This window comes from Sipha flava, unplaced genomic scaffold, assembly GCF_003268045.1.
Source record: "Sipha flava isolate LNK unplaced genomic scaffold, YSA_version1 23_pilon_pilon, whole genome shotgun sequence".
Classification (NCBI taxonomy): Eukaryota; Metazoa; Arthropoda; class Insecta; order Hemiptera; family Aphididae; genus Sipha; species Sipha flava.
Window position 1 is genome coordinate 734,282 of NW_020272884.1, and position 26,553 is coordinate 760,834.

Consider the following 26,553-nt stretch of genomic DNA (forward strand, 5'->3'; position numbering starts at 1 on the left):
TGCAAACGTGATCACAGTATTCACTCGCTCAACTTCAAAAAAATTATTGAATCATTAGAAACCTATATATTGAGAAAATGATGCTCAGCTGTCATTTTTATTTATCATATACACGATAGTTTGATTTTATTCAGAATACATATTGTCTGGGTTAGTTTGAATGGCATTTCATAAAAGATGATTCGAAATTATAAACTTCATTCGAAGATATCAGTAATGTTTATTGTACTTAAACGGTAACACTTTGAATGTATTTATTATTAATATAATTAATTGGTCTACTTAAAACCAAATAAAATTCTTATGATAAACGAAAAAACTGAATGAACTAAATCGATGAAAATTGAAAATCTAATAAACGATTTAATTTTTAATATACGAAATTATTGTAAGATACAAGAAAAAAAATGTTAAAATGTAGATTAATAACAAATATCACAAACTACATGTTTCTAAAAATGTTCTTGTTAATTAAAAAAATCATAAAATAATCAACTAGCTTACATAACTACATACAATATATATATATATATACAATTCGTGATACACATTACTGGAAAGGCGATATCATCCAATCCGCAATGGCAGCGGTTTTGGCGTGTGACACCTATTTTACTTATTATCACTATTTGATTTACGGCAAAGCTGTCAATAATTCCGAGGTAGTAGTAGTGTAAATATGCACACTCGTACACGCATACCACACATGGATTCAATAATGAAGTCGCAGGAGGGTCGTAATTTGTGTCGACATCGAAACCAGGTCCAATTTCCTTCATACTTAACGATGGCAATGTGTCTTTGTTGAATGACACGTAAAATTGATACTCGAGTTTGATATTCGATTTAAATAAAATGCACAGCGGGAAAAGCCTATACTGAGAGGTTCTGTGACAAAATTGCTGTCCAGTTCTCTCGAGCGCATTTTTAACCATACACCTAAGGAGATTTTATATTGTTCTTAAAAAATAACTACTATATATTATAATATATTTAAACGCACCCTAAATGCGATGTGATTAAGTGAGTGAATCAGCGTATTTTAAGTTCATAGTAACTTTGATTTTAGTATTAGCCTAATGCCTAGTTGATGAAATAGACTTCGAACTATTGAACGTAAAAGAAACTTCACATTGAAAAACAATTAACACACTATTAAAATACTACAATGATAAGTAGTCCTACAAAATATAATTAAACAGTTAATCTCACAGTATATTTAAATTACTATTTTAGTGATGAGAAATATTAAAATTAAAATACCAAGTATTTAGTATTTAGAGCTTTCAAGTTTTATTAAATTTTGATTTTTACAAATATTTGGTAAGACAAACGTTTAAAACCGTAAGTTTCTTCTCATAAATAATAATATTTTTATAAATTCTGGAAATAAATAAAACGTACTAAAATATTTTTAAGCATAAAAAATGAGATATGTAATCTGACGGAAAAAAACAACGAAATACAATTTGACTCTTGAATTTCATCCTATATCCGAAAAACTTTGGTAATAATTAATCAGATAATTTAATTGTATATTTATGTAATCAAATATTTAAAATATTAAAACCGGTTGAAATTATAGTTTTATTTTCATAAAATAAATTTAACTTAATAAAATACAAAATCATATTACATAATGCTTCACTAAATTATTGGTAAATTATAAATTTAAAAATTCAGTAATTCAAAAATCTATAAAAAATATTTTATTTTTATTTTTATTTTTACAGAATCATTTTAGATAAAATAATAAATTTAGATTAGAAATTAAAAACCGCGAGTCATATACATATTATATTTATTATTATTTTTTTCAATAATGTTAATATAATATTATCAAATTAATGGAAATAAAAACTTTCATTCGACTACTTGTATCGTCTGAAAAAAATAAAAATATTAAAGGGCGTATTTATTTCTAGTAACTGTAAGTAATGGAATACAAAATACAAATAATGTAGTATTAAAAAACGATTGCTAATGTTAACTGGCCGAGTTAAACTGGGTTGTATTTAATTAGGTTTGAAAACCACAACCCAGCGGCTTCACGATAGGACTTAAGCTGGATAAACAAATTGTGACTATTATTGTGATTTCAGTAGAGGATGAAGTGAATTTTCGTAAAAATAATATTTTTTTCTCAAATGTGTATATAAACTTGAATTATATTTATTAATTTGCATCCATATACCATATAAAGAAATACGTTAATTTTTACAATCAAAACCTAGCATTAGTTATTTTCAAAACGATAACATTTTTCGTATACCTAACCTAATTTATCTGTTGTCTCTAAACATTTTCATTTGTAGATAAAAATAATAGGAAGTTATTCCTAAAGATTGAAATATGAGTAAAATACTAAAATTAAAAAATTAACTTAGTTACCATTAAATTGTTTTAATTTTGCCAAGCGTAGTCAAAAAACATATTAAACAATACTCTATTCAAATCCGGAAATAAAAGATTTTTTTGTATATTAATCTCATAAGATCTTTGATGTTAAATTTTATAGAATATTTGCTTATATTTTATTAATCAGAAAACTAAATATGAAAACTTCAGATTTTGCCGTACTATAAAAATATTTTTCTTAATTGTAAAAAATATAGTACCTATCTATTCTCACTAGTCACACAGTACAGTTCAAAGAAAAAAGTCCATTTTTTTCCATTCATATTTAAATTAAGTATTTTTAAATCAGATTTTCAGCTAAAATAAATCAAAGAAAAATGTTCTATTGAAAATTAAACAATTTTTGTTTTATTCAGTTAACAACACGTAAACTGTAGATAATACAAGGTCTAAGATCAAAACACTTTTTCTAGTATAAAATATTGAAAGTGAATCAAATAAAAATAATAATGCGTGCTTATTTCTCTAGTTTAGTTCGACCTTTTAAAAATATTTATATTGTGTTCCTGATAGGACAGAAGACCTTTTTGTTATATTTTATCGATGAGGTAAGTTACAAATCTAATTAAATTTTCAAAAACCATCAATATTGTATTATTATTCAATTTATGGAGTTTATTCATTCCGATTTTCAATGAATTTTATGTATAAAGTTGAAATTGAAATTTGTTTATACTTACAGCTTTCTTTAGAAATGACACGAAACCATAGCCTTTTGATTTTAACGTTTGAGGATCTCGCACTACCCGACAATCTCTGAAACATTATAAATTACATTTTATAAAAAAAATATCAAGGTATTATTAAAATTCAATTAATATAAACGGTTAATATAAATAACGTACGACTGTGCTATATTATCAAAAATGTAACACAAATTAATAGTATGTATCACATGAAAGAATTACGTTTTTAAAAAATTAATATAGACTAGAAAAAATAATAATACAGATAAATTATAATAATGCTTTATAGATACATATTAAATTTAAAGTATTCAATCAAATTTAACGTTTTAAAATTAAATATAGTTTTACTTTCTCAAAAATATGAATACAATAACATGCTTGTGTTAACATTACTTACGTATGTATGTATGTAAAATGGTACTTATAAATAAGAAAAAAACAAATTTGTAAATAAAATGGTTACTCTTCATTCAAATTATATAATGCAGTCGATACTAGTATATGTCATATTATAATGGAATTTGGCAAATATACATAACTACAAACGTGGCAATAGAACATTTTTTTTAAATAATTTTTCCACTTTATTTAAAAAAAAAAAAACTTTATCATTTAAATCGATACTATGCCACTATATACTGTAATCAAATGACGAGGGATCCCATTAAAATACGGTAAAATTAAATTATCGGGAACGCGTTGTAATGGGAATTCGATACGCCTTCGTCGATGTTGACGGTGGTTATCAATACGTGAAGAACTGCAGAGAGAATATAAAAGAGAGGAAAAAAGAAAGAGAGAAACAGAATGACGGGTGGCAGTTTGTCCTGCAAACGTCATAACGTGTAAGGGAAGAAGAGAATGATTTTTTTTCTTCTCTTTTCCTTCTTTTATCGTCGAGAAGTACCCACATATACACAGACACACATAGATATCATGGAAAGACCCAATACTCACAGCAATCAATACTAAATGTAGATCGGTAGAAAAGTCGTTCACCCTTGATAGTAGTTACAGTTATTTCTCTTGCTTTATATTGGAATAAAGAATTTAGACTGAATGCCGCATATATTAAAAATTAAATATTTTAATCTCCCACTACGTAGCATGTAAAATGTATTAATTAAATGGTATAGTATTCGATTCTTCTATTGCTATAGACATAATAATCGTTCAAGGGAATGTCGCACAGAGAACTACTGGCGAATGGGAAATATTCATTATTTCTTAATTATTATTTTATTAACTCAAAGTTGAAAGAACCGTAAAAATGTTTGAGTTATCCAAAACAAATTTAAAAATATGTATTTTTTTGAAACCGTACAATTTATTGTTATATATTTCGATGTATTTATTATAGTATGTAAAAAAAAACTCTTCGTATATGATGTATCATTTAAAAAAAGTATCTATAAATAAAAATTAGTTTAGAAAATTATTTAAAAGAAGTATTTTTGTTTAAATTTTGCATTTTATCTCAGTATTTGCAGTAAATCGTTCTATTTTATTAAACGTTTCGATAAGTTCATCACTCACCACTGATTTGTTATCGATAAATTTCCTCAATTCATTATAATGCATCTTTGTGTATATATATATACACATACATACATACATATATACATACATACATACATAAATACATATAATATACATGAGGGAAATATCAAAATAGAAAAATTGTATACTATAAAAATCGAAACGTTGAGTTATTGACGAAAATATTCGAGTTAAGCGAACGTTTTTCACATTGTTTAAATATAAAATTTTAGGGACTTGAGAAAAAATTGAAGGTACCTACGATTTCGAGTTAAAGACTTTCGAATTAACTGATGTGTAAGAATTTTTGGCTTCTTTTCGTTTGTATAATATGTATAAATTGCGCCTGAAATAAAAGTAAGTGATAATATCTAAAATATTTTTTAGTAAAAATTTAAATTTAAAATATATTTTAAATAACAGCTAATTGAAAATTATTTTAGTTTTTTAAAGTTTTAATGATGATGGTTATGATAATTTATATATAAATCGAAAAACAGAAAAAATAGTCCCTCTTGGAATTCCCAATACACTGTGTGTAATTTATTAAAACATGGTATTTCGAATTAATTTTTTCCTTCAACTTTAAAATCGTTGAAAAACTATTGCACATTCACTGTTTCACTTTCTCTTCAAACATACGAGTATTTACACACAATAATATACAATAGTACATGCACGCGCGCACACACACATATTAGTTAAATTATAAGTAAAATTATTTTGTTGTCAATACCTATGTGAATATAATTGAAGTTTGAAAATAACAATAAAATACCACAACAGTTAGTTATCTATTACTTAAAAACTTATTATGCAATGAGCTTTAATTGATTCAGTTAAAAAAAAAATGATATAAAATGGATTTTATATTGTTAACTATCTCATGTAAATACACACGCTCACACGCATACACAATAACACGTGGACTGTGACATAGTGCTCGACTTAGCTTTACGATGATATAAGAGGAATGCGTTTTTAGCAGAAGAAAACCAGCTGAATAAGTAATGCTCCGCTGGATTCACCACACGTATGACCAGAAGTATAAATAACTTTTATTGAACACACGCAAAGCGCTCACAGTCGAAAAAAAATGAACAAAATGATAATATATTTGTAACTCACACTATACTAATTTCATAATGTATGGAAAGAAAAAAATTAGTAGAAAGGAAAATATATTTAAAAAACGATAAATGATAAATAGTGCAAAATATATATGTAATAAATTTTTAACATAATAATTTAAATAATATTAGCATTTAAAGTTTTCATTCAAATTTCCAGAGCCTAAATATTATTTGAAAAATTCATGATGGTAATTACATATATATAACTAATTATAGAAGAGTAAATAATTAATTTAAGCATATTGCCTTTTATTTTAAATTTATTATCTGCAAATTTTATAGTTAAGTATAAAACAAATTATTAAATATGATATTTAAAATTCGTTGAGAAATTAAAACAAAATAAAATATTTAGTAAATAGATTATAGTTTTATCTAATATTAAAAGAACGAATTGCCTATAAATCTATTTAATCTATAAAACTTAAATGGCATGACATAAAATTAATTAATGAATATTAAATATGTTTATTTGTTTTTCGTTACTGGAGTTTATAGTAAAATAATAATATAACTGACTGTGTACGTCTACGAAAACCATAGGGTTGAACACAAGAAGAGGGAGAGAATAAATAACTGTACTCAGAAATTGGATAGTAAACCATAAACGCGAAGTATATAGATTAATGAAATTTGAAATAAAATAAATTACTGAAATGTATATTAACTATAGTAAATTTATGCTAAGATATAATGGAAGAAATTTAAAAGAAATATTTTTAATCAATATAAAAATAAAATACTAAACGTTTGATGTAATGAACAGTTTAATGAGAAAACGAATATAATTTTTTAGCAGTAATTGATTTTAAACCGGTGTTTTTCAAGAGGTTTGTAAATTTTAAAAATGATCATTTAACTAAAACGTTAACAACAATAATAATAGATGACAAAAATTGTAAAAAAAAAAAAAAATTATATAAATATAGACTATTAACAATAGAAAACAATTTATCATTTTTTTTAAAGGGTCAAAAACATAGTTTTGATTTTCAAACAATGTGAAATATTTTAACTGTTGTGTAAACCTTAAATTTAGTAATAAGTGATTGAAAATATTCAATTTACAGTTGATTTTTTTGCTGTCTAAAACGTTGCTGTATAGAAGAACTATTACTTTTAAAGAACGTCAAATACTAGCAACTACTAGTGCTACACGATATTAATTTAAAATGGCAAACGTTCTAAGACTGATAGTTTATTTAAATAAAAAGTATATTCATCGGGCAGGCAGTACATGAGGCTGACAAAATATAATAAAATACAATTTTTAATATTTTTAAAGTTTTACATTAGATTCTTAAACATACATATGCTTATCGAATTTACTGCATATGAAGTATACTGAGTAAACTCTAACATTAAAAAATGACTTCATAGTTTATTAAATAAAAATGTTCAATAAAATGTTTATTAAATTAAGAAAATGGATCTAAATATGTTGTAGAAAATAATGATTGTAATAATTGTTATTGTAGGTGTCAATCTGATTTCCTTGAGTTGCCACTTTTCGAATGTGCAATAGAATACCAAAGTATAACAACTATCGAAGTCAATCAATATTTACAGGTGTTTGTGGTATTTATTTCTAGTCAATTAGCTCATAAAATTATTAATAATTAATTCGATAAGCACAGATATAAGAACATAATTATTTTAAAATTAAATTTATTTTATTTTAAATTTAAAACATTTTTAAAAATTGTAAAATTATATATTATTATATTTTGTCGGCCTATCAACCCAATTCTAATATCACTATATCAAAATATGATTTATATTAAAACTGATTTATCAATGATACTTATGGAATTGTCGTGTTCGAGTCACTAGAATGCTGGATATAAATTGCACAGAATAATATGCTAATGAAAGCAAAATTACTTTTTCAATGGATTTTCTAATCATAGTTAAAAATATGACTGATTTTTGAATTAAGAAATTTCAATTAAAAAAAAGTAATTTTCTTTTAAAAAAATTGAATTTTTACCTTAAATTAAAACAATTTAGGTAATGAAATAAATAAACACATTGTATGTTTCATTTTATTAATTCTTCAATGATTTACACATTGTATCCAATGTTTACAAAAATGTTATATATTTTTTTCTGATTTATATAAAAAGTGTAAGACTACATAGTGAACAATGTATTAAGTACTATTTTTATAAATAATTATAAGGTATAATTATTTATAAATAAGTTATAATTTATAGCCCTTAATCATAAAATAATTCAGTCTATTAATATAAATATTATATACGGTATTGATAAACTGAGATTAAAATGAATTGATAATTATAAAAAAACAGGTTAGATATCGCAAAAGCTGAATAAAGAAAATATTGTTTTTAAATGAAATTGTTCATTAATCGGTATTATATATATATATATAATTTATTGCTTAGTATCACATCAAATGTACAAGTATTATATCAAAAAATTTAAATTGTCTCTTAAGATAAATATTTTATCTTTTAAAATAAAAACTATAATACTATACTACTCGTAATTACATATATAAGTGTATATTTTAGTGTTATTGTATATTAAATTGGAAGCATGATTTGCTGATAAAAATGTAATAGAGGAAAACCCAGTAGAAAGAGACTTTTTGGATACGTTTTAGATACTGGAATAGTGGAACCAAATAGTCATTGGTAGAAAATTGCAAAAGTTAAAAATATATGTCAGTATTTTAATTTACCGGTATGGTCATGATCTACAAAACCAAAAAAAAAAAAATAAGCAGTTATTACATAATTATTATAGTAACATGATATTTTATTACATATCATATAATGTGTGATTCAATAATAAACAGAACTATTGAATAACAGTGGTCTTAGAAGATACTATTTATATAAATATTTGTAAGACACTGAGAAGGGATGGTTACCCACAAATATAATTCTTTTCAAAAGAGAACATACCGCTTACGCGACTGGTTTTGATTCGGCGGCGCGCATTTTCCCCTCCAGTTGTACAATGCTCCTACCTAAGCAACGCCGGTCACGACGAGCGCGCTCCCGCTGTACACCCGGTGCATTTCTATATAACTGTACATGCTACACCGCCGCGCCAGTCTGATATCTATTAATTGTAAATAAGTTATTGGAATTAGGTGTATACTCGTCGGCAAACTTTGATCGGCGACTGTTATGCGCGATCGATGTCTCGTTTCAATGAAAGTGGGAGAAATTGGCCTCGGGACGGTTGACAGCCGTCAGTCTACATGCGCGAAAGCGGTATGTTCTCTTTTGAAAAGAGATATAGAATAATCGTAGAAGTAATAATGTCATGCATATATTTGTCAAAATATACAATATTTTAAATGCTTTCTATTAAAATAATATTTGTATGTTTAATCAAATGAAAATATCAGCTTAATTTTCATAATAAACCTTTTATGATATTCATGTATTAATTTCAGCTCCTCAAGGGGCTGTTGCGGCATCACTACTATTTAATCTATTTATTGCAGATCAACCTCCTACTCCTAACACTATCACCGGCGACTTTGCAGACGATAAAGCTCTATTAGCTTACCACTCTGACCCTGAACTGGCCTCCCATTTCATTCAACAACACCTAAACCTCCTATCAATCTGGTACAAAGAATGGGGAATAAAAGTAAATTAATTAAAATCTATAGACTGTACGTTCATTCATAAACTCAAAGACTGTCCAACTATCCACCTCAATAACCTCCCTCTACCGCCTTCCCTAAGTATTCGCTACCTAGGTCTCCATCTTGATCGACGCCTAATCTGGGCAACCCATATTCAAACCAAGCACCGCTCTCTAAATAGTCGTTTTCACCAGCTACATCTTCTTATCACATCTAAACACGTTAATGTCAAAAATAAATTACTTATATAAAAACTTCTGCTTAAACTGATATGGACCTACGGTATACAACTTTGAGGAACATCTAAACCCTTCAACACCAATAAAGTCCAAACATTTCAGTCAAAATGCCTCCGCCAAGTATTTAAAGCTCATTTTTTTGTTTCTAATGACACTCTCCATAGAGATCTTAATATTCCAACCATCCAAAACGTAGCCAAAATATACTATAAACGCCTCCACTACAATCTCTCCAATCACCAAAACCCTCTCATATCTGATTTATCAACTCACACAATTCCAGGTGACCCCAGAAGGCGCCTAAAACGAAAATGATGTCGTAACCTCTTGGAGGACTTAACTTCAAACTCCATACCCGCCATGAAGTTCCATCAATGGATGAATCTTTCTCCCAAAACATAAACTGCCTTGATGCAATAGATATTGAATTGTTTACTTAATTTAATTTAATATTATTGTATTACTTACTTAAATATAATTTGTGATTATTGTAAAAATAAAATATTTATAGATTGTACAAAAAAAAAAAAAAATTCAGATATTATTTGTAGAAACAATAGCTATCCAAATTAAGACACATTAAACGATATTCTGAAAATCCACCACATATTAAAATCGATACATAAATGAAAGTTTATGTTCTTGTGCAATAAAAATATGAAAACTATCTTCTACAATTTTTTTGATCATAGTAATTTTTGTAATAAATGATTCAAGTCAAAAGACCGAAATGGATAGTTTTGGTCTTCACGCTACGAAATTAATCTGGCCGGAAACTTCTCACGCAGTAGAAATATTGTTTCTATAACAAGTTGTAGTAACCATACAAGAATACCTACTGAGCACAGTAATTTTCTCTGGTCTCATTTGAACCAAATAAACATAAAAAATTATGGTTTCAACTTGTCACACTTCAAGAGAAACATTACTCTGCTGCGTGAGAAGTTCCTAGACAGACTAATCTCGTTGCGTGGAGACCAAAACTGACCACTACGATCTTGCGATTTGACACGGTGTGATTTCTTCATATGGAGATACACCAAATCACGAGTTTACTAGAACAAAGTTCGATATGTCTTGAAACTTAAGCAAGAAATTTGCCGTGTCCTCTACGAACATGATGGGGCAATGTGTGATCGAATGATTGTAAATTTTATGGAAAGAATAATGTCACCTGTAGGGACAATAGGAAGTCATATGCCAGATGTTGTTCTTCACTGTTGAACGTTAACTTCTCCCAAAAAGAATGATATATTTGTTGTTTTTTTAAAAAAAAAAAAAAAATTATTTATTTTATAACAGATTTAAATCCTGCATTCTTTTTGAGACACCCTATATTTACAATGAGTATTCAGCTAACGTACAAAGTTCAATAAAACAATAGGTAATAGGAGGGCTGCAATGAGTCAATTTTATTTTTTTTATTATTTAAACAATGTGTGAGTTTTTTACTTTGTAAAGCTGTTACAACAAGAATTATTGGCTTAGTACATAGAATATTTAATGACATTCAATATATATTTCGATGAGTCATTAAATAACGCATGTCGATGGAAAAATCGTTCAATATATTCACCAAACTACCGATACTGATATTATAGTTAATAAGTCGAATATTAATTTTCTGCAATACATTGAACTGTTAGTTCGAAATACTAAATCATAACTCATCAATATTCGAATAGTGTCATTTGATAAACGAAGAAAGTTGTAGAGTGATAATAAATGGATAACATATTTAAAATTATATAATACAGCGTAAATATAATGTTTTTTTTTTTAATATGTCAGTATTACCACATGTATGATTGATACATAGTAAAATGCATACCATTATCGTTAGATAGATATGAGCTAAAGTAAATGCTTATATTTTTAACTTATAAATATTAATTATGAATACTCAATGTATAATCCTTATTATCAAATTTTAAATTTTCTTCTTTTTTAAAAAATGTTTTTTAAATTGGTCAATTTATTAATGATATTGAACCTTCTTAAAAATACTTCAATTATCATATTTGCTAAAGTTTTAATGTACATCGTAAGAAAAACGAGTAGGTTGTGTTGTTACTGACTGTAAAGTATTAATATTCTCCAGTACCAAGGTTCTATAATATATCATCATCTAAAAGTTTATTGTTCCGAAAAAATGTCTATATATTACATGAGCATATGCATAATATAATATTTACTGAAGATTGGACACTTATTTAGAATAACTTGTTTAAACCAAAGTAATTTGGATTATACATCTTAATTATGTTGTATAATTAAATAAGTTTAAATTATATAAATTAACCTCTTTAAGCGATTCGTTTACTTCACAAATGTGCCATGCCTTTGTTCTTTCAACATTTTAAGAGTTCTATATTTCAATACACACAATATAGACTATATATACAAATATATATCAACAAATTTACTTATGTAATTATGTAATAATACTCAATTTATGAAAATTGGAAAAAAGCATATCCATGAAGAAGAAACTTTTAATTGCTATAAACAATCACGAACCATAACAAATTGATTTGTTCTATACAATACGTGACGATACTATTGTGCGATCGTATCATCATTTGTATACATCGTATATATCCCCAACAATACAACTGAAAAACTCTATAGATTTTTAGTATCATATTCGTATACATAATATATATTAATGTAGAAATTGTCAATTTTTAGAAACGCAAACAGTTAATAAGCACATATGTGCTTATTAAAACTGTGGTAATCACATACAAACAGTAACACATACCATAGCAGAATGCCGATTTGAACAAGGCATCGAAAGAATGCACACGATTACATTGGAGGCAGTAAAATGAATAAGGGAACTGGACATGCATTTATGAATAACCACTCTATACCAAAATGAATGTGGTGCAATAAATAATAAATACTTGTCATTTTAGCTGTACTTTACATCTCACGCGATATTGTTTTTATTATCATAATCATAATTATTATTATTTTTTAATCTATTCATATTATATATCTTCATAGTTTTATCTTATCTAATTTGCTATAATGTTGATTTTCTGTCAAGTCGTACGAATAAATAAAATAAGCAGTGAGAGAATTAGATATTTGACATATAATAAATTTATTCGTGTTTAACATACATTTGATTTTCAATACCTATTATTTAATCTTTGAAAAATATAATTAAGAGCACATTTTTTAAAACAATGACATCCAATTAGTTAATTATATATTTTACTACCTATCAATGTCATTGAGCCAAGGTCTTATGTGTTTCATACGAACTCAGTTTTATGTTTATTTATTTATGTTCAAAACAATTTGTGATGAAATAATGGTATTGGATGTATTTAAAAATTGTATATTAATTAATTATTAGTTAATTCTTATATATTTATTGAGATAAAGATTGTATAATGAATAAAAAACGTTGGCATTCCAATTACCATAATTTATTCATTACTGACACAACACTGGTTTTAAAATTATAAATATATATATAATATAATCGATAAAAATTATACAATTATTTTGGACATATTGGTAAATTCTTAAAACTAAATATTACAAAATAATAAAAAAATATGTGAAAATATATTCACGTAAAGAAAATACTTAAATAAAACTATTATTTAATATTTTATATCATTAAAAAGGAACTTTCTTACCATTATTCTTATAATAAATGAAACATGCTCCTAAAAAAAAAAAAACTTTAACATAATTATTAAAAGGAAAAATTAAATTTCTAGCAGTCTACCTATAATAATTATAAAACGTTTTGTCAAGATCTACATTATAAAAACTTAAGTTAAGCACTTCATTGTTCTTTTATTATTATAGACAATGGACATAACCAATACTGTTTATTATGTTAGTGATTTGGTGGTATATATATTAAATAAATGTGCCTTTATAATGTATTTAGTTTTAGTTGAAACCACCGAAAGTATTTTAAAATTATTTTGAGAAGAACGAAAAAAAAAAAGAATTTACACTGTAATTTATATGACGATTAGAAATTTTATAAAAAAAAAAAAAAAAAAAAAAATTATATTAAATTTCGATTAATTTTGTTTATTTTATCTATCCATATATAATAAGTTTTATTTTAATTTTTGTTATATTTTGCATTTTAATAGCCACCATTTAACCTATAATTATATTTCTTACGGATAATTTTGTTTTTTTTTATATACCTAACTCTTATATATTTATAGTTTATGTTTTAACAAGCATGAATAATTTTAAATTAATATATCTTTAACGAATATTTATTTATTCACTAACAATAAATTTAACAATAAATAATAATTAAAGGGAGAATGGAGAATTGGGCAAAATATGTAAGTAAATAAAATATATAAAAGAATATTATTGGATTTACTTTGTTGGATCTTAAAGTCATCCAACGGACATTTATTGTGGTATCAGCAATCTGTATAAGCTTCTAAATAATAATCAGAGTTCATTAATTTAAATCAAAAGACTTAAGTTTATGTATATATATATATATATATATAGTTTTATGCTTTAAAAATATTCATATAATATTTGATATTTTACAAATTTCAACCAGTCGAAGAAAGTAAATTATTTTGTTTAACAGTTTCATTATAAATGCAGGATGAACAATAATTTGTAGATTGTTATGTGAAAGTGTAACTATTAAATTTACATTTTTAAAATGTTGAAAAAAATGTATAAAAAACTTAAAAGAAATGAAATTAATATACATGTAACTCACGATATTTCGCCAAAAGGTGCAAATGCTTCTCGAAGTGTTTGTGTCTCAATTTCAGGACTAAGGTCACCGACGAATATGTGATGGTGTTCTGTAAACAAAAAATGTATACATATAACAAAAATATAACATGGATAAAGTATAGAAACAACATTATGAAGGAAATAAAAATAATATATAACACTATGACAGAAAAAAAAGTATAATATTTGTTTTTGGACGTTATCTTAGCAAACCAGATATTCTATTTGTCCATTGCAACCTATTTTTTATTAAATGACGAAACAAAAATAAGTTTACCCTTCTTATATATAGATAAAAATCAAAAAACAATAGAAGAATGGGTTCTGGTCGAATATGATTTTTAAAATAGAAGTGTACTAAAAATTATTTTTGTGACCCTTGTATTAACTTAAGTAACATGGAAAAATAATTCTAATATATAATTATAAAATTAAAATATAATACCTATGTAATTTTATTTTACAATCCACTGGAAATTTTCGAAACGACCATGTTTAATCGGTTCGGTCAAAAGTAAATTCGGAAAAGTGGCTTGCCATGATTATTTGTCGAAAGTTTATTTATTAACTATCAGTTAACAGCTAAATAACGTTTTAATTAAAAAAAAAAAAAAAAAAAAAAAAAAAAAACAATTTTCAAATTTTCGTTTCAAGCACAAAAAACTATCACAGACGTTACTTTCGTCTACACGTCTACACGTTAGTTTTATTCCACATACGCAGCAGAGTATTTTTTCACGTGTTTACATTTGAGTCTGTTCGTAAAGGTTAAAATACACATGCAAGTACATATGTTGTGCGCGTACAAAGAAATTATTTCTGTCTGTTAGTTTAAAAAAACTCTTGTTAATAAGTGTAAATAAAAAATAGTCGAATTTAAACAAATTTGTTATTTCAAAATTACTGTTATGGTCTAATTACGTTATTTTACTTCTCCTTTCCATATAAAATAAAACATTGTTTATAGTCTAAAATCTTAATATCTAACAACATATTCAATCAGATAAGATTTATACTTTTCAAATAATAACTTGGTTTTCAATAACGAAAAATCAGATATCCATATGTGGAGCTGGTTAAATCTATGTCAGATAAAATAAATTCCTTCAAAAACGTATTTACTCGAAAAGACCTTGTGGAATTTTGGTGTTTAAAGAAAGTATTTTTTTAGAAGAGAAAAAAGAGAAAATTTAGTTACCAAAGTATTAAACGCTCGTGTACGGCTTATATTAAAATTCTGAAAGAACTCATTCACATTCCCGGCAACAACTTTTATACCTCTTTTCTTTGTGAAATAATAGCGTTTTTTATCAAAGCTAAAACAGATATTTTTATTTGTTGGTTATACAAAAATGAAAAATATAAAAAATAAAATAACAACGGGGGTAAATGCGACGGTGACATGCAATCTTATAGCCGAACACACATTTGTGTATCAGAATTGCCTATCTATAGCGCCGTGACTCAGTTTAACATAAAGTATTATTTTATTTATCATAAGAATAAAATGTGTAGAGTAGTGATAGACAAAATAAGACTTTGGATTAGTAGAAGTACAACGTAAGTTTTGGTGTTTGAATTTGTAGGGAAAGATTTGGAAAAAAAAAGTGAGATAACGGTATTGAGTATATGAAAGAGAGTCACCGTTTGAAAATTGTTGAGAAAGAAGGTATGGGTATAAATATAAAACAATGATAACTAAATTGTTATTAACCAAAAACCATTTGAATGTAACTGAAAAAATATAAATTATGATAATCAGAGTAGCTTTTTTTTTTTTAATCACTTATGCAAAACTACCTTTTCACAATATCAAGAACGACTAAGTACAATACGTTTTTCATTCTAGTTCATTCGTTTTAATTCTAGTTCGGTTCATTAACATCGTTTAACTTTATTAAGGAAGAAAAAATTTATAGTCACAAATTATTTTTATTGGTTTTGGTATTTATGCCGAACAAGGTCCTATACGCCGTTGAACGAAAAAAAAACTTTGCCTTGTCAATGTAAACGCCAAGGTGGTGGTTAGCAATAGGAGTAAGTGGATTTACGTGATTTGTATGTATAATCAGAATATAAAAACTTTTTATACGCATGGAACAAAAGAAACATGGTGGTGGTCTTCGTAAACTTACGATCCCGAAAAATATATTATCAAATTATTACCAATTGTAAGACATTTACGCACGTGCGCGCAATATTACAAACGTCTAAATTACGATATCCCATCACTATCCTATGACCACGTCAATATAAAAACTATTGAGAAACGATAAGGACAATTGTTATTTATTTTGTAATACTTTTGGGCAATAAAACAATATTCAAAACTATGTATGGGATGCGTTAGTTCGGGGCGCTGCCGCCGTAATATATGACGCGAATTGGACATCAGCCAAATCCCACCGCGATTTAAATCGACTGTTAACAAAATACAATCATTCCGTAAACCTCTTGGCAAAGGTGCGGGCCCTTAATAAATATAGGTCATTCAGACTGTTTAGAAGACTATCAGAAGGAAATAAACAATTAATATACATGGGGTAAAATAACAAAAACTTCATTGATTGATAGACTAGAATAGTACAAAAAAATAATAAAACTAAACGTATGTATTTAGGAAAAATGAAGGAAATAATATATACTCAAACGTTTATTTTTATTTTTATTTTAATCATATATTAATAGCTTGTGTATTCTCCAAGTATATATGTGATTATTTTATGAAACTTTTTACATTTTTGAACTTTCGCATTTAACTTCGGTTTCAAAATTTAAAACATTTATACAAAAATGTATTTAATTAAAAATAAAAACAAAAATTAGTAAATAGAATGGATGTAATGGAGCAAAAATAATTTGAATCAAAATGGTTAGTATACCGATAGTTCTTTTCCAAATCAATGAACAATGAGACTTTAAAAAACCATAAAATATTATAAATTATTTTGAGAAAATAAAGGACATAGAGAGTAATGAATGTGAAAGACATAATACAATTTTGATTGTTGTTTTACTTTTAATAATCTGTAAAATGAAAAAAAGAAAAGATACATAATACAAAACCTATCTTCGTTTAACGGATATCGCCCGTGATATTCGTGCATGGAGGGTGTGCATATGCATTTTTGATGAATTCACGTAGAATAAAATGCGCCTGTTAAGACCCCATAGGACAAGGATAAATCGTACGAACAGTCGACGTTTATAAAACAAACATTCTTCAAAAAATGCATATCACTTGTGTAAAAAATATGCGAAAAAATAAGCTGCAAAGTCATAAATTATTGGTATTATGTGCACGCCAACCACGGGTGTATTACACACTAATTCAGCCATTGTTAAATAAGTTTAAAACTGCATTTCCTTGTCTCTATATATTATAATCATATCGTTGAACATGTTTTAATGAACGAGTTATTATCACGCAGTACACTGGTGCATTTCCTGACAACAACACCAAGTGTATACAATAACGCACTCCTACTATTAAATGCAATTTACTTCCTTTTCCATTTTGCCACCTAAGCCAATTGCGTGAACTACAAAGGGTATTAAAATAGCGGTGGCAGCAATGATTATGATATTATACATACTGCGGAATGGTCATACTACATTCTCGTAATACCGTAAAATATTCGACCTTTTCCTCCTCTACTAGGTTAATTTTACTGAATAATCAAAATGGGTCTTCTGCAATCTCGTTGGTGGTAGTGGTAGCAATTAACCGATTTATTATTCAAATATTATGCGAGCGTTGGTTTCGACGACGTTGTACCAGACCCGATGACCACGAAAAATCATACATGTAAATTTTATAGGGCGCATATAAGCATGTATGTATAAATATATATACAAACATAAAATTTAGTTTAAAAATTATTTTATTGTTAGTGATTTATAATTGTCAAAGAAAGTTTACACAAAAGCAATTAACAGAAAACCCTAAATATTCGGTGAAAATTTTATGATTTTTAATTTAATGTGAACAATAAAGTTATATTATGTTCGAAAATTTTGTCAGTAGTGATTTTTTTTTTAAAACAGTAGGTTTGAGGCTAAGTATCTACAACAAATGGGCAATTGTATTCAATTTTTTAATATCATTCTGAATATAATATATTATATCTTAATATAATATATTAAACGTTAAAAAGATTTTTGATCATATTAATAAAAAATTCAAATATAGTTCTTATTATTTCCAAATAAGATGTATGATTTCAAAATAAATACTTTTTTATTCTTACGTATGAAATGTATTGATTAGTGTATTTTATTCAAACATTTAGATTATTAAATATATAATTATATATATTTCATATTAACAACATTAAAAACTTGATATAAGTGAAAATTATACCACCCAGATGTCAGTTAAAAATGAATAGATAACAAATTATAATTTAACGTTTATTATAATGTCATAAAGTCATTGTGTTTTTATAATTCCCTGATATGATGATACAACCACTGTTTTAGATAAAGTTCCATGAAAACCAATTTTCATGTTCAACATGTTTGTATAATGGAATTCATCAAAACTTATTGTAGTATATTTTATATTATTACAAAAAATCAATATATATATATAAATACATATATATATCATACAACCATATCTAAACAGTAACAACTCAAAAATTTGGTTTTTTTTAGTTAAACGTACTTTCGGATTCTACAAACGAAATTATATGAATCAACAGAACAGGTTTATCTTTAATATTCTCTGTCAGATTGCAATGTAAGTATATTTTATTGAATTAATGATACCAAGGTACCACCAACAAAACCGACATTCCTGAAAAAGGCGGTTTTTTTTTTAGTTGTTACTGTTTTGATATAGGTGTGCGATATATAAAATATTTAACGTATAAAACGGGTAGAAGAGGTGTGTAATTATTAAAACGCTATGTTCAACAACTATATCACTTCCTTTTTTTGACTTACGCGTTAATGAATTACTCAGGTAGTTGACAAGTAAAAAAGAACAACATTTATTTAATTTTTGAAAACTTAAGACAAAAGGATGGATCATTGAGACGGATGCATAGTGGAGGAAGTCATTTAACTAGGATGATAATTTTATTTCACGTTTGATGATTTGCGAGCGCTTCTAGTCACAAAATATTATTTTCATATTAAAAAATATAAAGACGGATTTATATTTATTATAACCCAATAGTTCCCTCATGATGGTATATGCGTGTGTGTAATACAGCAGTAGATTAAGCCAAAAAATGTATACATATATGTAGTATATGGGCGTGAGTGCACGTGTGTGTTTAAGGAACGAATGGGTGAGATGGAAAGTACGGGTATTATTATTATTATAGTAGTATGGGTAAGGATAGGGCTTATGTAAGGGGAGAGAACTACTGGATTGTCGCATGAGTGTATGGCATAGTTCCAAGATTCGACTGGGCTTTATACATGTGTATGCGTGTGTGCATAATATACCTATATACAAATATTATTTTGTGTACAAGAGAATGGACCTCATTCGATTTTTCTGGCAATAGCATACACGACAACCGTGTGTCCCCGTCGTTGATTTTTGCGAGAAAGGATATATGCTTCTGGTTAGCATTTGTAAATGTTATTTATTCCATAACCCATCTTCAACACATCTCATAAAAAATATTTAAACATTTATAGACCAGTAAACATATCCCAAATCTTACTATTAATATATGCATTATACTTGTCACAGTGCACCTATTAATGTGCATTATTGCTCATACATTTCATCAATAATTCACATAATTATTATTTGTGATCACGAAAAAATTAACATTTCGATAAATAATGATAATTCAGTCATATCTATTCGCGCGGGGAATCGAGCTTCCATGCAAATAAATACAAACATTCGTGCACGAATATAATAATAATAAGTTATTATTAATAACGATTACAAAGGTAATGTCAAAGACTGTAACATAAATCGAATGCAATTTGGTGTATAACTATAGGCTTAACGACAACCAAGTTCTTTGCTAATACGTAATATTAATAATCAAAAACACACAAACGTTTAAAATAAATACAATAATGTATTTCTTTGTTGTACTTAATTTTGTTAGTTATTGATTTAAAATAAATTAAAATTTACCTACACTAAATGTACTATATTTAAATATAATAAGAATTGTTCGTTACAATTAATTAACTGAAATACATTTATATTAATTTCTTATTTTTTCTCTCCCTAAATAACATTTGCTAGATATTATCAATAAAACTGTCCAAACATTTACGTCTGAATAACGTTGTGCATATGGCAACAGATGTTTTCTTTTTCATTACCCGTTACTCGGTTCTAGAATTATAACTAGAATTATTTTAAGGCAATAACCAATAACAACATCAATTGTAGTGATATCATATTAGATGTGATTTTTTAAACGATTAATTTCTTATCTAGAAAAATAGATGAAAAATAGATATAAAAAAAAAAATAAATAAATAAATATATTTCAAGGTTGTCATCAATGAAAGCAAAATTATTTTTGGTGGTTTTCAGAAACAAAATTTTATTGGCGGCAAGTAATATTGATAAAAATCTAAACGTTTCTATCCAATAATGGTTACATTACTTCATTTTGTTTTACTATAAAACAAACGTAATATAAACCTTTTAATTAATTTAAACTACAATCTTCGTCTCGGTTGAAACGATAGGACGACAGTGAAATTTTCTCTCTTTTTCTATTTGTTTATCAACCTAATGTAGTAACATGACGACGGGTCTCGAACAAAGGGTTTTAAATCGTAATACCCATAACACACGGCGACTGGAGAGGTGGTGGCAAGCACACGACTATGTGTCCCGAAGAGGCTCGCACAAGATTATTGTTGGCGCCAATGACTTTCCGCTCACGCCCTTCGTCACACACACTTTCTTCCTCTCTTTCTCTCTCTCTATTTTTCTTTCCGTACTATTTTTTTCTACGGCCGTCCGTTTCTTCTCGATGTCTCTTTCTGTATTCTTCATTCTCCTTAGACTCTTATTATTTTCGTTTTCAGTGCCGCCATCTGAATGCAACATGACCACTGCCATCGCCCTCCAAAAACAACGATAAGTGTATCCAAAGTAAATTATCTCCCGCTGAGGCGATTCTGGTATCCCTTTGGCGTCAGGATGACTATGTTTTATACATACCCACACACAACTAATAGACTTTGAAAGTTCAAGGACTAGTTTTTTTTTTTCATTTTTACCACTTACTTTTCCACTGTCCAACTAATCATCATCATGTTCATGATGTTCTAATTTCTTGAGAGTAATAAATAATATGCAAATTTGACTTAAAAATGATATATACATTTTAATGTATAAATTAGTGTAAATGTTTATACAAATATAAATAAAATTGTGTGTAAATAATACAATAGACAAATGTTCATTTTATTTTTACTCCTCAGGAATTGACATAGTAACATAATTTTCTTGTATTCGATTTAATTATTAAACAGAATAAATTCAAAAATTTAATTTATATATAAAAAAATTTTTAAAAATAAAATGTTGTAGGAAACTCTTTTAAATTAGTCTAAACTATGTGTGCATATTAACACTCAAAGTTTACGAACAAAATATTCATTTTTTTTTCATCACAATACGTTTTATATTATCATATTGTAAAACCAAAAAAATTAAATATATTATAAATGAATTATTTATTTACAGTAGAACCTTAATTATCCGAACTAATTGAGACCACGCCTAGTTCAGATACATGTAAGATCCAATATTGGAAATTGTTATAATAATATTTAATAATATCCAAGATCATTAAATCGGTTACCAGACGATTAATTTAAATTTTTTATTTAATCGTATAAACATTACATTTAGATTTATTGAACATTGTATATACTCGACGCTTGTAATACGTATAAAAAGATGTGGACATGGTATAAAATCAAACGAGATGGAGAAGTAGACCATGAAGATGTACTGTACATTAACCTATCGTATCTCGATTAACTATAATGCACAAATATACACAAATATATACGTACTTAATACTATAATAATAAATTAATATAATTATATGAACGATAAACCGGTCGGTAATTTTGACGTTCGAATAATCGAGGATGATCTACTGTATTTCTGTATATTTATATATATTTATCTACGAGCGTTTACCATTTGATCACTATTATTTTATTTTATGATTTTATCAAGTATTTTAGTTTTTGATTTTTGGTCATACAATTGTTCATAAGTTTTATTTAGCACTATGAAAGTTTAAAATATGTATGAAATAATTATAAATCAATAGGTATAATTTTATATAAATATATTCATAAATTATAAACTACGGTTTTTTAGTTTTATATTAGTTTATAAAATATATAAATAGTAAAAACATTCTACTGCTATTATTTTACAGTTAAAATTAAAATTAATTTTTAATCCAGTATAAAAAATTATAAATGGGTCATTATAAAAAAAAAAATTAAAAAAAATAGGTGCATTAATGTTCACTTTAAACAAATAATAAAGCAAAGAGTGTAATATCCTATTAAATTAATTAATAATAAAATAAAAATTAATGAAGATAAATACTTGTAAATCTATGTATAAAAAATATAATTATATATAAAAAATAAATAAATAAATAATTAGCCTAGAAAATATTGGTTATGTATGTATTATACATTTATTTCATAATTAAATATTATATATTTTAGTTATTCAATTAATTATAATAACTATATTATTATTATTATAATAGAGTGGCAATTTCATTCATTTGTATATACTTAATAATGGATTTTTACCTTGATTTTTATTTAGAAACTACATATATTAAAAATATACAATATTCCAGGATAAGCTTCTATTATTTATTTCTACGCATAAAATATTTAATTATATATTTAATTAATTAAGATACAAAAAGTATCAGCATTTATTAATAACAAGTTTTACTAATTAAAAACCTTTAAAATTAAAAAAAAAAAAAAATAAATAAATATATGTAGGTATGATATTAATATTCGATAAGTTCTGATATGGGAATATTTTAGCAATATGACGAACTAATTAATATTAAATTAGTTTATAAAACATTTCAAATTATAATACTTGACGGTACAATATTCGATTTCTTTCCAATACAAAGCGTAAAGGTCAAGTGGGTGGGTATTAATATAAACGAATGTTTCATTCAAGAATTGTATAAAATACAATTATTATATAAGAAAAAAACTCACTTTAAACACGTATTTAATGTTTTCTATAGTTAAATATGTGTTTAAAGTGAGTTTAAATGTTTTCTATAGTTTATCAACGAAAATACTGTTTTTATTCAAATGATAGTTCTGTCTGATGCCTCACATGCATACAATTAAATTAAATATTTCAGAAACCTAATAATATAAAAACTAAGATGTATAAAAGGTTGAATTTAATTTTTAATCTTGTATTGAATTAAAAATATTATGTATTCAATGGAATTTTACGTTAGAATAACTATTAAAATATTAAAACTTATTGCCAACATTTAGTTGATGTATTTAAACATACCCGGTTAGTGGTTTCAGGCGGAATTGTCACACAAAATAGTATTTACATACGATCACATCTTATTTAGAAAACCACAAGCTCATTAAATTTCTACACGCTCAAGGTCCTTAAATACAGAATAGGTCCATATTAATTAAAAACGTTTTTAATGAAACCATTAAAACAACAGTCACTAGTTTGATGACATTTGTGTAATGAGTTTCCAAGCAATACTAACAACCGATAACTATTTCACCTAACCAAGTCAGTAAAATAGTTTTACGTCGTACAAAAATAATACCTAATAATTCTATAATAACCGTAATTTTATTATATGCTCCTCCATCTCTACTACCTATTTCTTGTGCAACAAAGTAAACAGGAAATTATATACAACGATTAAAAACTTCCAGCGAATTGTGTGTAAATGAAATGGTGTTATCATAAAAATAATTGGTTATTTGGTTTTAAATACATTAATTGTTCAAGTATTATTAGATACCACCATAGATAATATTTCAAACATTACCCGATTAACAATTTAGGTTCACACACGGTTTACAATCATTTATAAAATAGCGGTGACAAGAACAAGAAAATACGAGAAAATAATCCGTCCATCTTTTACCGTCTTTATTTATTTAAAAAAAAGCATGTCACGTTTTTAAACGACGTAATAAGTATATATATAAACTTATATATATATGTGTGCACGGGTTTATATATTAACTCAAAGAGTCAATGCATGCACAATGATTTAGTTAATTGAACCGTCGACGAAAGTGAAATAATTTTAATCTTTAAACTTTTGAGGCATGGTTCAGTCTATTGCACGGAACTAACACCAAAATATTATTTGATTCGGTTAATAATTATTTCGTGAACGGTCCAGACACAGTTCAATCGATCGAACGGACCAGACACCAAACAAAGTTTAAAAATAGTTGGAAATGAAGTTAACACTCTCCATGCACCTATCAGTCAATTTAACTGACCTCACACTTTGAAATTGTTATTCGGGTAGTCTGTAAAAATAGGAACAAGAAATAACTGTAATTTAATTTGAATACAAATATTTTTTCTTAAAAAAAAAAAAAAAAATTGATTTATTGTTAATTTAATGGTCATAATTTGTTAAATACTAATACAAATAATCATATACATGAATATAATCATAGACGGGATTATCTAAAAATACATATAACCATTATTGATTAAAATCATTACACATATATAGATATTAGATACGATTTAATATCTCAGTTATAAAAACTGTCATGATAAATATACTGCAATTTATACAACACAATTTTCATTGTTGTTCAATTTTAATTACAATAAATAATTTATTTTACTAGAAATTAAAAATAATTATAATTCACATAAAAAACATTTTCATAAATCCAGATGATCCAGGTACTCCGGAAAATTTGGATAAGAATTTTATTCTAACTATATTTGAATATTCAGAAAATTCAGATCTTCAGATTTCATGCCCATCCCTAGTTACAACCCATTTGAAAAAACCCTTTAAAATAATTTACTCTCTTTATATGATATGTGTTTACAAACGTAAAAATAATTTAGAGATAATTGATATATAAACAATAGTAATAAAAACAAGATGATGACTATACTAAATATAATTTAAATAGGTATATGACACTACGTGTATATACAATAATGAAACTGTATAACCATAATGTAGTGTTTATTTAATTTAAATTCACTTATCTTACGCAAATTTCTGTATAGGCTCAATAATCACAGTTTCAAATCGTTAGATAACGTTTTATAAAAATAAAGCATTAAAATAAACTCAAATTAGAATAGTAATAAATTACACTTATACATTTTGTATAATACATGTAAATAAATTATTGTGATAAATCAACAACAAATGTGATGGTTATACATTAAGACTTCGTAATGACTATAACCATAAATGGTAAATAAGAACAATTAAAAAAACATTTTAAAAAATTGAGATTAAATAATAAGTATTATTATCAATATGCTATATGGCATGAACTGAAGGTGATGCATAATTTATTTTCAGTGAGTAGTGCAATTTAAGTGGTAGGAAAACAAATTTCAGTAACTTTTGTGCTACTAATTATGATAAAAAGATATCGCACATTTATGTTCCCAGGTAAAGTGATGCAGTATAATGTTCTAAATATTTAAGTTAAGCTAATTTTTAAACTATACAATTTAAGTTTAAAATAAGTTAGATATAAACCATAATCGTGTTACAAATAAACGATTTTACTGGACTGCAGAAACTTTTGCCGCCACTGACATTTTTTTTTTTTTTTGTAAATACAATATACCATCCACGATATAGCAACGACAGCCACTGAGCATACACACCCCAAAGGTAGCGCACCGAAGTCCTTATTTATTCATACAACCAGAGGAATTGCAATCCAGGATTATATGCTGGGGTTGTACTGAATAATTCAACGATTAAAATCGGAGCGTACCGTTGGGTTCTATGCATGATGCTATACTGCGCAATCGCAGAAATAAACAATTAATCAGTTGACTAACACTACGATAGAGTGTATGAGAAAAACTATAAGTAACACGTCAATTTTCCAAAAAAAAAAAAATTGTATTT

At 26.1% G+C, this 26,553-nt stretch overlaps 1 protein-coding gene across 3 annotated transcripts in view; it reads right to left on the reverse strand.

The window, feature by feature from the left end:
- LOC112684014 (nucleolysin TIAR-like) overlaps positions 1 to 26,553 on the reverse strand; it is a 373,865-nt gene that overhangs the window by 35,451 nt on the left and 311,861 nt on the right. For all 3 annotated transcript variants that reach the window (XM_025555307.1, XM_025555306.1, XM_025555308.1), the window contains 2 exons: positions 14,388 to 14,475; positions 3,099 to 3,174 (listed from right to left, as the gene is read on the reverse strand). In XM_025555307.1, coding sequence (XP_025411092.1) covers positions 3,099 to 3,174; positions 14,388 to 14,475 — 164 coding nt within the window. The remainder of the gene's footprint in view (positions 1 to 3,098; positions 3,175 to 14,387; positions 14,476 to 26,553) is intronic.